The 14,085-nt window shown below is 47.7% G+C and overlaps 1 protein-coding gene across 4 annotated transcripts in view; it reads left to right on the top strand.

Moving 5' to 3' along the window:
* The window catches only part of BRINP1 (BMP/retinoic acid inducible neural specific 1), a 93,078-nt gene that overhangs the window by 55,735 nt on the left and 23,258 nt on the right, over nucleotides 1-14,085 (top strand). For 2 of the 4 annotated variants that reach the window (XM_073314211.2, XM_073314212.2), the window contains 3 exons: nucleotides 2,186-2,376; nucleotides 11,831-12,000; nucleotides 13,403-13,508. In XM_073314211.2, coding sequence (XP_073170312.1) covers nucleotides 2,186-2,376; nucleotides 11,831-12,000; nucleotides 13,403-13,508 — 467 coding nt within the window. Of the gene's footprint in view, nucleotides 1-2,185; nucleotides 2,377-11,830; nucleotides 12,001-13,402; nucleotides 13,509-14,085 lie in introns of those variants that run through there. The other 2 variants (XM_073314214.2, XM_073314213.2) reach the window with 2 other exon arrangements.

Below are 14,085 nucleotides of genomic sequence, written 5' to 3'. Positions count from 1 at the left end.
CCCTTTCCCACATCAGGCATTAGCATCTCTTTCACATGGACTCACAACAGTCTTCCATGGCTTTTGCTAGTTCTGTCTGCCCCACTGAGTTATACTTAGGCTACCCTTGAAAACAACTCAGTTGCATCAGCTAGTGCAGGCTCACGTGAGTGGCCTGAGCTGCGCGAGGCATCTTGCATGGCTATTGCAGGCTCCAGGGGCCTGATCCAAGCTCACTGATGTCCATGGGGTCAGATCAGGCACCACATTCATACCACATCACACCAATATGCCACTGTGAGCGCCGTGAGCACATGATGTGGTCCCCCCACGACAGAAAGGATGTGGACAAATTGGAGAGAGTCCAGCGGAGGGCAACAAAAATGATTAGGGGGCTGGAGCACATGACTTACGGGGAGAGGCCGAGGGAACTGGGGTTATTTAGTCTGCAGAAGAGGAGAGCAAGGGGGGATTTGATCGTAGCCTTCAATTACCTGAAAGGGGGGTTCCAAAGAGGATGGAGCTCGGCTGTTCTCAGTGGTGGCAGATGACAGAACAAGGAGCAATGGTTTCAAGTTGCAGTGGGGGAGGTCTAGGTTGGATATTAGGAAAAACTATTTCACTAGGAGGGTGGTGAAGCACTGGAGTGGGTTATCTAGGGAGGTGGTGGAATCTCCATCCATAGAGGTTTTTAAGGCCCAGCTTGACAAAGCCCTGCTGGGATGATTTAGTTGGGGATTGGTCCATGCATTCAACATCTGTACATTTCAGGGGGCTATTCAAGGCACTCATTATTTGTAAATAGTTTTGGAACCAAGAATCTGACTCCCAATGTGTCCCATCATAGGCATAACCGATCCATTGGGTTGTTCTCGTTACTGGTTGCTGGGAGGAAACACTCCAAGTCTGGTGGCAGACTATTTCCAGTGAAAGGACCCTGTTTCTGGGATCTGCTCTTTCCAGAGCCTGAGTGTAGTGAGTTTCAGGGCGCACTGGGAATGGAATTTCTGCTTAGCTTTTTCAAAGTCTGAGGATTAACAAGTGGGAATTAGCTCTGGAGTTTGCATTTTAAGTTAAAAGGCTGGTATGTTGCTGATATTATTGCTGTAAGTCCCCCTGGTGAGTGGTGATGGGACCCAGTCAAAATAAACACATGCATAATTACATTCATTAAAATAATCTAAAAGGCAGCAAGGCCATGTGGCTAGAGAGCCAGACTGGGAGCCAAGAGTCGCAGGTTCTGATCATAGCTTTGCCGCTGAATGTACTAAATCATCTCCTGGCAAGTCAGTTTCTCCACCTGTACAGGGGGATGCCAATGCTTATTGAGACAGAAAGTGCCACACAGTGTTATTCCTGTTATTTAAATGAATGCTTTATCTGATTTACTGGAATAAATGAACGAAAAGGAACTGCAGCCTGTGACTCATTTGGACATGGCAACATATTGCCTAAGATAGTGCTGTGCATATTGCAGGACAGTTCTAAATCCTGGTTTTCTTCTTCGGCCTTCTCCAAGGTTTTGCAAAAGAGGTTAGTAATGGCGGGTGCCTCGGTTTTTGGCTGCCCAACTTGACATACCCAAAAGGGGCCTGATTTTCAGAGGGCAGGTGCTGAGCAGGTGCTGTCCATGTTGTTGTTCAAGGATCACATTGCCCTGCACTCTAGGGGCTGGAAAATCAGGACATCACGAGCAAGCTTGTGCCCTCCAACTTTTTAGCTGGGTTTTGCACAGTCAGAGAGTTTAGATAGGATGGAAACACTTTGACATGGGAATGCCAGACTGGATCAGAACCAAGAGCTGTCTGCTTCAGTATCCTGTCTCTAATAGTGGCCCAAACTAGCTCCTTTAGAGGAAGGTGTAGGAGCACTGCAGTAGGCAGATGTGGGATACTCTGACCCCTACAAAGGGACAGCCATACTTCTGGGAGCTCATCTGAAATTTACTTCTGAACTTGTTGAGATTCCCGCAGCAGCAGCTTAGACCCTGATCCTTAAGGTGCGTTGGCATTGTGCAATAATTTCTTGCTTCTCCTCTTCTTCCTCCCACTCCTAGGTCTAGCCTCAGAGCCTCCCCTGTGTATCTATGTGGGGATGTCTTCCCATATTTTCCCCTTTGCCCTCATCTTCCCCCTTCTTTGGTGGTTCTCCCCTCCTGTCCAGACTCAGAGCCTCACCTGTGTTGTGTTCCTGTGTTGTCACATAGGGAGTTTGCCCGTTGGAAGGTGAGGAACACAGCCATCGAACGGAGAGACCTGCTCCGCAATCCAGTGCCCCTGATGCCTGAATTCCAGAGGAGCATCCGCTTGCTGGGCAGGAGACCCACCACGCAACAGTTCATTGATACCATCATCAAAAAGTACGGCACGCACATCCTCATCTCTGCCACCCTAGGAGGTAGGTGGCAACTGGGGTATTTTCGTATGCAGCTCACTGTAACAGTGGGGAGAAGGGATGAAGCATGCTCTTCCAGCTCTGTGTCACTTTAAATGTAAGAGAGACTAGGTGGGCAAGGTAAATATCTTTTATTGGTCCAACTTCTGTTGGTGGAAGGTGCAAGCGTTTGAGCTACACAGAGCTCTTCTTCAGACCCGGGGAAGGATGTAGGCCAGTTCGTATGGTGGTGAGTCAGGGCTGTCACATTTCCCCCCTGAAGCCCCATACTCTCCTGCAGATCTGCTCAGAAGCCCAGGCTAACTCTGAATGGCCCCTTTGGCTTATGAAGCAGAGCGTGTGGGGGTGGGTGTCGGTAGATGTGATACGTGTGCCTGGTGTGACAATGTACTGTGTATTGGTGTGAGTGACATGAGCGCAGGTGTGCTTTGTTTGACAATAGCATGGTGGAGTGTTTCTGTGAGCTGCGTTTACACATACTTGATGTGAGAATGGTGTGTGTTTATATGATGTGTGCGCACATGTCCGTGTCAGGTTTTGAGTGCATACAGGATGTGTGTAGTGTGGGCAGTCATGCCTAGTGGTCAGAACAGAGGTGGTCAGGCCAGGAACAGTGCCCAAGCTCAGAGCTGGGGTCAAGGACCAAGAGTGAGAGCTAAGGGTCAGAGCCCAGGGTCAGGAACCACGCAGGGAAGCAGGGATGCAGTGGACTGGGCAGGATAGGAACGAGGCTGGGAACAAGTAGGACCAGGGCTGGAGCAGTGCTAGGAGCAGGGCAGGCACAGTAGTGATTGCATTCGTGGGTGTGTGGGCTGAGCAGCCAGAGATCAGTTGTTGCTGTTGGCCCAAAGTGCTTGTTGACTTCCTCGGCCAATAGATGGGGTGTCAATCATGCAGCTCTGTTGTGCTCATAGGCTGCCCAGAGACTGGGCAGGCACAACTGCAAGTCCTCATCCCTGACAATATACATGTGTCTACACTCCTGCTGAGGGCTCAGATGGAAGGCCTTGGAAATATTTTGCAGCCCTAGTGATGCCCGGAGTTAAACTGAGTAGCACAAGTGCTCTCGGCTGAGGCAAACCCACTGCCATAGCTCACCCTTGTGCCAGGACAAGGCATTGCAAGGGGTTCTTCTACTCCAGTATCCCCTTATCCATCATTCTGGTTCTGCAACCGTCTGCATCTTCTGTGGCCCAGCCCTCCAGCCAGATCAGCTTTCAGCTCAGCCCCCTTCCGGGGGTAACAGAAAAGTCCAAACAGAAAACTCAGAATCTAATGGCCTTTATGCCAGGCCTTTGGCCCCCATCTGGATGAATGGACTATAAGGTGGATAGAAAGCTGGCTCGATCATCGGGCTCAATGGGTAGTGATCAACAGCTCCATGTCTAGTTGGCAACCAGCATCATGCAGAGTGCCCCAGGGGTCTGTCCTGGTACTGGTTTTGTTCAACATCTTCATTAATGATCTGGATGATGGGATGGATTGCACCCTCAGCAAGTTTACAGATGACACTAAGCTGGGGGGAGAGGTAGATACGCTGGACGGTAGGGATAAGGTCCAGAGTGACCTAGACAAATTGGAGGATTGGGCCAAAATAAATCTGATGAGGTTCAACAAGGACAAGCGCAGAGTCCTGCACTTAGGACGGAAGAATCCCATGCACCGCTACAGGCTGGGGACCAACTGGCTAAGCGGCAGTTCTGCAGAAAAGGACCTGGGAATTGCAGTGGATGAGAAGCTGGATATAAGTCAACTGTGTGCCCTTGTTGCCAAGAAGGCTAACGGCATAGTGGGCTGCATTTGTAGGAGCATTGCTAGCAGATCGAGGGAAGTGATTATTCCCCTCTATTCGGCACTGGTGAGGCCACATCTGGAGTATTATGTCCAGTTTTGGTTCCCCCCCCCACTACAGAAAGGATGTGGACAAATTGGAGAGAGTCCAGCAGAGGGTAACGAACATGATTAGGGGGCTGAGGCACATGACTTATGAGGAGAGGCTGAGGGAACTGGGGTTATTTAGTCTGCAGAAGAGAAGAGTGAGGAGGGATTTGATAGCAGCCTTCAACTATCTGAATGGAGGTTCCAAGAGGATGGAGCTCGGCTGTTCTCAGTGTTGGCAGATGACAGAACAAGGAGCCATGGTCTCAGGTGACAGTGAGGGAGGTCTAGGTTGGATATGAGGAAACTATTTTACTAGGAGGGTGGTGAAGCACTGGAATGGGTTACCTAAGGAGGTGGTAGAATTTCCATCCATAGAGGATTTTAAGGCCCAGCTTGACAGAGCCCTAGCTGGGATGACTTAGTTGCGTTGGTCCTGCTTTGAGCAGGGGGTTGGACTAGATGACCTCCTGAGGTCTCTTCCAATCCTAATCTTCTCTGATTCTATGATCTGGGACTTACCTGTCTTTGTCTTTCAGTCCTGAAGCCTGTAGTAGGACCCAGGACAGACCTCTTCTCTTGGTTTTCCAGCCCAGGGACACCATGTTAGACAGCTAAGGGTTGATCCTTCTAATCCATCACTGCTTCCTTGGGATGCTCCTATTCTGTCCTTAGCTCTTTCAGGGCTGAGGTCTCCACTACTGTCACTCCATCTCCTCCTGCAGCTTCTTCCCAGCCTGCCGCTGAGGAGTCACTTCCAGGCCACTGCCAGTCTCTCTGGCAGCAGATGGATTGTAATTCAGAAAGTGCCCTCTGTCTCTCTTTAAGGCCGGGCTCCCCCAGCTCTCCTCCCTGGAGCTAGGGTGGTAACTTCGGCTAGCTGTAGAGCTTTAGCAAGCTTCTCCTTCAGCTGGCCCCTTCCTCCAATTAGTCCTCAGGCTCAGCAGGCCAGCCTTCTCCTGCTGCTGTCAGCCATACTATGAAGGAGAAGGCAACATATATGCTGATCCCCTTCCTAAAGCTCATCCCAATTGGCTGGGAGCAAGAGGAGCCTGGCTACATCCACCCTGCAAAGCTCCTGATCACAAGCCCTTAAAGAAACAAACAGGATTTCCTCCCAAAATACGACTTACTTCTAGGACCACTTTCTTTCTACCAGTATCTCCTATTTCCTAGGTCCTCATGTATTTCAGACCTCCCAAGATCTTAAAAGGCAGTGCCACACCATGTGGGTGAACTGAGCCCTATGTCTGACTACTTTTAAGAGGACAGAGTACTCCGTGTGGCGTTAGGTACTTCTATGTGTGAGAGAATCACAGTATGGCTCTATGAGGATGCAAATACCAATATCTGAGTATGTGAGTTTTAAGATAATGTGGATATGCTGCAGGTTTGAGAGGGTGCCTATGGGCATGTGTGTCTGATGCCTGTGTGATGATAATCATTCCAGGGTAAATATGGTAAAGCCAAACTCCAAATAAGTGCACAGGCAGCATTTGAAAGAACCATGTGAATTGGATATTCTGCCTGGGTGATTTTCTCTCTTGGAATGGACAGAATAGCAGCCTGGCTGATATAGTGTCTATAATATCATTCCCGCCTAACCTTCACACCCTGCCTTGTTTCTTGAAACCAGATGCTCTCTCTTTCTCTGAAACAAACTGAATACAGAAGGAAAACAATCTTCTCCCACAGGAGGAACTCACTGGACTTGGAAAAATCTTAGAGTGCTCTGTGAAGTGGCATACCAAGGCATTAGGCAGGGATGATATTTTTAAGGTCAGGCTTGGCAAAGCCCTGGATGGGATGATTTAGTTGGGGATTGGTCCTGCTTTGAGCAGGGGGTTGGACTAGATGACCTCCTGAGGTCCCTTCCAACCCTGATATTCTATGATTCTATGATGGAGACACTGATGGGGAACACAGACAGAGAGGCCTGAACTGGATGCAACAGTTAAAGGAAAAATATGGGCCACATTTAAGAAAAAAAGAATGATAATTAAATTCAATGCAAATATATACCCAGGGACTGCAGACAGGTCTTGGTATGGGCAACATATGCCAGTAGATCAATAAGATGGAGAACTTGCAGGCGCAGTCACCAATTTGCATGCCCGGTTACTGGAGCTGGGTAGAAAATGTCAAACATTTAGAAAATGAAAAACGGAAGTAAATTTCTTACGGGCATTTTTTTTGCTTCTGTTTGTCTATTTATCACCTGTAGCTGTTGACCGTTTTGCACACAGAGTTAAATACCATGTATGGCATGTATCTGTAGCTGCACTGAGAATACTGCAGTGACAAAGAAGGTATCTTATCTTAAAGTTTTGTGACGCTGTTCATCACCATATTCTCTGAGCACCTTCCATATAAAATAGATTGCCAATAGCGAAACCCTTAGTGAAATTCCGAGGGTTTCTGGCTCTTGTTCCTCTGGGGGCTACGGAAAGCTCTTTAAACACGCTGTAAATGAGCAGCTCTGTAGACAAGATTAGATCGATTCGCATGCCTGCCTGCATATTTTTCATGCACAACTTAGGTGCCAGATCCTCAGATGGGGTAAACTGGTGTAGGTCCATTGAAGTCATGAAGTCCGAGCCATTATTGAATGCAGACCTAAAAGAATCCTTAGTCCAAAACTGCCTGTTCAATGCATCCAATCAAATTCCACCTGCCTCCCTCCCCCAAACCACATGAAATGTTCCAATACAGCAAAGCACGTGCTTAAGTGATTTGCTGGATAGGGATGATGGGTTGAAGCAGGGCCTAAAAGAACTCTGTACAGAGAGAACTCATTTCTTTTGAGGAAATGTCTCCTTGGAATCATATTTTACACAGTGCAAGGCAGTGAAGGAAGAAACCATTGAGGCGAATGGAGTTTTATTTGCAAAAAGAACAGGAGGACTTGTGGCACCTTAGAGACTAACAAATTAATTGGTTCGTCTCTAAGGTGCCACAAGTCCTCCTTTCCTTTTTGCGAATACAGACTAACACGGCTGCTACTCTGAAACCTGGAGTTTTATTTGTGGTTTTATTTTTCTTCCCATTGGCAGCCTTTTTCTCTTCCACATCCCTGGAAATTCCAAATAGCAAAGACCTTCAACGGTGAAATATATTTTTAATTTCACCCGGGTGAGGTTGTGAATTATTCACAGTGGCTTGTTCCATCTCCTGTTTTTACAACACGACATTTTTAAATATCCAGAGGCTTGTAAGGAGAGCTGGTGTTGGACAGAAGTGCGAAGTGGTCCATCAGCCCAGAACAGTGGGGGTGGGGCAGGCAGGGCAAGAGGAATGAAGGATTCATCTTGACAGAGATCGTGATGAAGCTAAAGCAGCTTTAGCCCCGCTGCATGGTGCATGGAGTGGGACAGGTTCCGCTCAGATTTTGCAGGCTCGTCCAGATCCCTGTGACATCCAATCGATTGTCACTTAGGAGTTGCTTTTCCCCTAACTCTCTAAAGACCTCGGACCACATAAAAAAGCAGCTACCCAGAGAATTGTGCTTTTTATTAATTCAAATCTCAGCCTGACATTTAACCAGCTAAAGAACGAGAGACAAATGTGCACGACTCCCTTTTTGCGTAGCAGCTGTTTTGCGTAGCAGCTGGGCTCAGGGAGGTCTAAGAGATGGAGCAGGCCATCCTGCATCCACCACTGTTGCTGTGGAGACACCTTCCACAAGAGGAGGCTTTCTGATGCCTTTCTGTTGCAGAGCAGCTTGTTTCCCCTGGAGCCTGATAGAGAGCCAGCCCTGCTCCAGTTTAGTTCTGACAAAGGGATTGGTGCAGGGTCATTTCTAGGGCATACACACTCAGGGATGGAGTACACAGAGCCGAGAGCTAATTTGCAGGGAAAGCCCTGAAGGGAAGACAACTTTGAACATAGCATCCGCTTAATAAACGAGAAATTAAGACTTAATAATGCAGCAAAAGTCTATTAACCCCTCTTGATCTATGGGCTGCTTTCGCTGGCTCTCTTTCCGTCGGGATGTTGTGCTTTTCCCAGTCTTAGGCCCATGCATGCAGCGTGGGTTTCAAGCAGCGGTCTCTCCCTGCCCTCTCCTGCCATCGTACTTCACGTCTCAGGAACGCTGCTTGTCTCCCCGGATGTGCACTGAATGAAGCACATAGAGGGTTTTCTTTTTTCCCCTCATCCTCCCCGTGGTGAGACTGAAACACTTCGGAGGGGCAAATGACAACTTCTTTGGAACTAGAACACAGATCTCCAGGTGCCGTAAAAGCTTTGGGTTCTCCAACTACTGTCTAGGTGCTAGCTTCATATAGCCTCCTTACATGCAGGTCTGGGACCCTTGTTCCTACCCCTCAGCTCTGTCAATGTAGATGCCATTTTTGGCTCAGTATTTAACATTCTAGCAGCTTTGGTTACTGTCCAGTAGCTTTAACGGGTGGGGATTTAACCAGGACTTTTTGCTTTCTGCCTGGTCTCTATGGCCTGCGTCTACACGACACGCGAGCAGTGTGAGTCCCCCACTCGTGTACACATATTTGTGCTGCCTCATGAGTGGTAGCGTGACCACAGACCGCCGGGTAGCCATCGTAGCATGGTAGCGGTAGCAGAGGCAAGGCTGAGCCGTGTTGAGTACACATCTGCCTCCGACCAGCGGATATACACTCAGCATGGCTTGGTTGTGCCTCCAGTGCCACGCCCCACCCTTCTGGAGCTACACGGACGTCTACATTCACCCTACCTCGACGACAGCGGTGCCAGGGCACGTCTACACTTAGAACGCTGGTGCGGCTCTCCCACGGTAGCGCTTCCGGGAAGACGTATTACGCTGACAGGAGAGCTTCTCCCGGCCCTGTGGTGAATCCACCTCCACGACAGATGGTGGCGATGTCGCGGGGAGAAGCCCTCCCATCACCATAGCCCTGTTACACCGGGGGTTAGGCTGATAGAACTACATCGCTCGGGGGCTGGGGAGGGGGGGGGGATTTTTCACCCTCCTGATGGTTGTAGTTATACCGGGGTAAGTTCAGAGTGTAGACCTGCCCCGAGTACATGTACAAGAGCAGCCCCCATTCAAAGCATTGTCCCAGCTAAGCATTCCACCAGTGATTGTTGAACCAGGGGCTGACATAGGCCATGATCTTTCTGCATGGGAAGCAAAAAAACAAGGTGCGGGCTTTGCTAAAGAACACAAGGGAGTTCCCAAATCCCACTGGAACTCAATAGGAGCTGGGTGTCTAACTGCCATCTAGGCGGTACCGTCCAGAGCCCCCATTACTATGTATAGTAATCTAGTCTGAAATGGACACAGAAGATCGCATTGATCTCTGGTGCAACTCCACTGAGTTCAGCGGAGTTGCATCAAGGATACATTTGGCCCAAGCTACAGCCTTTATTGCCTATTAATCACATTTTCCCACAAGCACCTTTGCATTTCCTCCCAAGCTTCCCCCCTCATACAGAGGAACTCCCTGTAAAAATCCACAAAGTCACTACTTTATCTTCCTTCAAAGCTCTCCTAAAAACTCATATGTGTTGTAAAGCCAGCAAAACATTTGACAGCAGCTAAGCAGCTGGTGTGCTGTGACCGCTGCTTAACATGCTTATCATATTAATCTCATTACCTTGTGTTTCCCCCGTCTGTTTGTTGTATCCACCTGTTGTCTCCCATCATATGCTTAGATTGTAAACCCTTTGGGGCAGGAAACATCTTCTCCGTTTTGTGTGTGTGTACAAGGCCTAACACGGTGAAGCCTCGATCCCCAGCTCGGGCCTCTAGGTATCGCTGTCAACACGTTAATTATTGATTATTATTGTTGTTATTATTTAGAGCTGGTCAGAATCTGGGAGTTTTCCCCCATGGAAAATTTTGAGGAAAACAATGTTTTTGGTCAGAACTTTCCATCGAAAATTTTGACTTCCTGGCAAAAAAAATCAAAATATTTTCATTTGAAAATGCCACAGCTTGCCTCATGGGAGTTGTAGTTGGATGCTGGAAACTCCCATTCTCTGTCGCTTAGGTTGGGTTCCCTGGTCAGACTGTTTGCCATGATGCACCACAGTCTCCTCTCCTGGTGAGGGGACAGGGGTGTGTCATGGGAGACCCCTGGCCATGGTGCATCCTGGGATATGTGGGTCAGCTAGTGAGTCTAGCCCATAGAGAATAAGGACATGAGGAAACTGAATTACAATTCCCGTTAGGCACTGCAGTAGTATTGCTAAATCAAAATATTCTGGACTCTGGTTTTTAAATGAAAAATTTGGAGACACATTTCATATACCTTTTTGATGTCAAATCAAAGTTTGTCACAGAAAGTGTCTGCTTCCCACAGAAAAAATCAGTTTTTTCCTCTAAAAAATCAAATGTCCCTAAAGTAAAATAGTTATCCATCAAAACAGCGGTGATGCATTTTTTTTTTCATACAACCCTATTATTACAATGATCATCAGCAGCATAAATATCAGTTCATCTGTTGGATACACAGGTTGGATTACAGTAGGTGCTACTTACTTCCACCCTAATTAAACTTTGATTCTTCTCTCAAAGCTAACTACATAAAAATGGCCCCTTCTGCTCCGCGTGTACATTCAAAATCAGATTTCCTGACCTTAGTGAGGAAAATATGTTGGTTTTGCCTGTCACTCCTTTCAGCCTTGCAGAGCTCAGACAGAGTCAGCTAGATTGTATTCCGGCTCAGATATCATCATGAATAGATTTTTTTTTAAAGTAAACTGTGGTTATAAACTTTGTTCTTCATCTTTCTTTTCTTTTCATTGAGAATGTTGCTATTGTTCATTAATGTTTGTTGCCTCTTGGGACTCTAACTTCTGTACTTCCTGATTCTCTGTCATTGCCAGGGCAACAGTGCTCTCATTAATACCGAGCCTGATTTACCCACACTCCTTTGTCCTGTTCAATACCTTTTCCCTTGCTCTTGTACCCACACAGCATGCTTCACCTGTGCTCTCCAGGACTGCAGGAAGAGCAGAGTCGTCATTTATGCTACTTCTCTTTGCTTTTTTTCTGCTTGTCATCTCATCCCTCCTACTTCCCATACTTCTCAACCACTCATCTTGCATAGTCACTGGATGCCAGATCGTTACAAATGACACTCATTTACCCTTTCAGCACAGACCCATTCACTCGTGAGCTAAATGTAACTTAAACTATCCTTTATGCCATTGAATTAAGATAATAGACTTCCATGAGATTTGCATCTTCTTCCACGAAGTCTAAATATTGGCCCTATGCAAATCACTCCAAATGTATCCCCACAATGACAGGCCTTGTTGTTGTTATTGTTCTATATAATGGGCTAGTTTCTCCATTGGTGTAAATCAGCATTGACTTTAGTGAAGTTATTCCAATTTACAGCAGCTGGGGATTTGGACCATTGGCCTCAATGGCGCTGTACCCAGATTTTGAATCTGGCCCATTGCACAGAAGAATGGGACTGGCTTTGTTGCACAAGGGCATCGCCAGGGGTGCAGAGATCTCAGAGTTTGCATGGTACAGGTTCAGCATGTGATACCATAGGTACCTCTGCACATTGCCCTGTGGGGTAGCAGCAAACCTTCCAATGTAGCAATCTGTTTCCCTTCACTGCAGGGGAGGAGGCCTTGACCATGTACATGGACAAAAGCCGACTTGACAGGAAGTCAGGAAACGCTACCCAAAGCGTTGAGGCACTGCACCAGCTTGCTTCCTCCTACTTTGTAGACCGTGATGGCACCATGAGGAGACTCCATGAGATCCAGATCTCTACCGGAGCAATCAAGGTATTGCTTCTGCTGCTATGGAGATTCCAGGGAGAGAACTGGAGCAGGGAATGACAGCCATCCCGATGCAAGAGGGATGCTAGTCAGGGCTCGGCCTTTAATAGGGTATAATTGGTTTCATTGCTGGGTAGGCACCAGCAATTGCAATGTGGCATTCTTCACAAGAAAAGGCAAATTATTGCACTGTGCTACTGATGTTAGATGGGAAAAGTAATTCTCTTGTGTCCCTCATTTCACGTAGGCACAGACCATTCCGGCATGAAGGTGATTTTGGGAAGGGGACACCCAGTGTGGCATTGATGTTAAGGAGATCATGGTCCTTGCAGTGTAGCAGTGATATTGGGGAGGGCATGGCCATGGCAGGTCAGCAACAACAATGGAAATGGGCAAGCAGTTCTGTAGTGGCAGGAATATTAGACAGCATCATGCCACCCTTGTATGTCTTCCACCGCAGGTATCAGTACAGTCTCTATTGAACAGCTCTCAGGTGAATTGACTACAAGGGAATGAGAAAAGCCTACAATGAGGCTTTACAAAGGCTTCCAGAATGAAATGGACAGAGATAGAGTGCTGGAGGGGGAGTGGGGGAAGCTACTGGGAGGAGAATACAAAGGAAAGGAAAACGGATCCACAAACAACAGCCTTCTCCTTTGAAAGCACTCAGCCTCCACTAGGGAGGGATTCCATTGTCAGGGAACGTGCTGCAAGGAAGGCAGGCGGGATGAAGCCATCACTCTCAGCCACTGCTGAAAGGCTCCGGCTTGTGTTATTGTTCTGTGGTGTCTCCTGGCCCTGCCTATTCCCTCAAGGATGGGAAACTGGATTGAGATATTGAAGCCCTGACAGCAGATAACCACTCTTTGTGAATTCAGAAAGGACAGGTCTCCTCTGCAGATAGACACCAACAATAACAACAGCTATGCTACAAGCAGCAGGAGGATTTTCTGTCTCTCCGTTTATCCATAGTACGTGCTTGTGTGGTGAGGGGCACGACATCACTCACCCTATCTGGTTCTCAATCCATGTGCTCTAGATTGCCATGGAGAGACAATGGGATAATTCCTCTCCTGGCTTTTGGTCTAAGACAACAGAGATCCCCCATGGATCAACCTGCAGGCCTCCCTTCACCAGGCCCAGATTCAGATGCAATAACATAAAACATGGGACAGTTTGCACCTGGACAGAGTCTGGAAGGTGGCTCTTTTTTCAAGTTTGCGTTTCTAACCTGGCCCTGTCTGTCCACTGGGGATATTTGGCTTTCACCCACATCATGTAGGTTGTATCTTGGTAAGGGTGGGGTGGGTGAGGGTGTCCGTCAATCAGTGGAGATGTCAGGGGCTGGACCGTCCTGGAAATGCTGCAAACAAATGGCATGTTTCCTTTTTCTGGCATCCGGCTCTAGGTAACAGAAACTCGGACTGGCCCCCTGGGCTGTAACAGCTACGACAATCTGGACTCTGTGAGTTCTGTCCTTCTGCAAAGCACTGAGAGCAAACTCCACCTGCAAGGTAGGAAACAGAAGAAAGAGTGAATGTGAGGGGCGGGGGGGAGCCATGATAAGAGAAAATTAAAGCTCATACCTCCTCCTCCTTCTTCTTCCTCTCCTAGTGTTTGTTACACTCACTTGCCTTGTCTTCAGTTAGACAGTAAGCTCCTTCGAGCAGGGACAGTGTCTTCCTATGTATATATACAGTGCCTAGCACAGCGGGACCCAGATCCTGACTGAGGGCCAGAACTGCAAAGGCATTCAGGTGCCTAAAGATGTGTCTAGGAACATAGTGGAATTTCCAAAAGTGCCTAAATAATGTAAGTGTCTGAATCCCATTGGCTTCCAATGGGAGTTAGACACCTAATCTGCTCAGGTGCTTTGGTAAATCCTACTAGGTGCCTAGATGCATCTTTAGGTGCCTAAAAGCTTTTGCCATTTTGGCCCTGAGTCCTATGCATGCTACTGCAGTTCGAATAGTAAAGAGTAACAATGGTTGAAACAGGGAGAAGGAGAAAGAGAGAAGGACTAAAAGAGAGAGAGAGATTTATAGCAGGGCTATGGACCTGACTCAAAGCCCTCTGAAGTCAATGGGAGTT

This window comes from Lepidochelys kempii, chromosome 16 (assembly GCF_965140285.1).
Source record: "Lepidochelys kempii isolate rLepKem1 chromosome 16, rLepKem1.hap1, whole genome shotgun sequence".
Taxonomy (NCBI): Eukaryota; Metazoa; Chordata; order Testudines; family Cheloniidae; genus Lepidochelys; species Lepidochelys kempii.
Note: the sequence above shows the minus strand (reverse complement) of the source record. Positions and strands in the feature narration are given on the sequence as shown.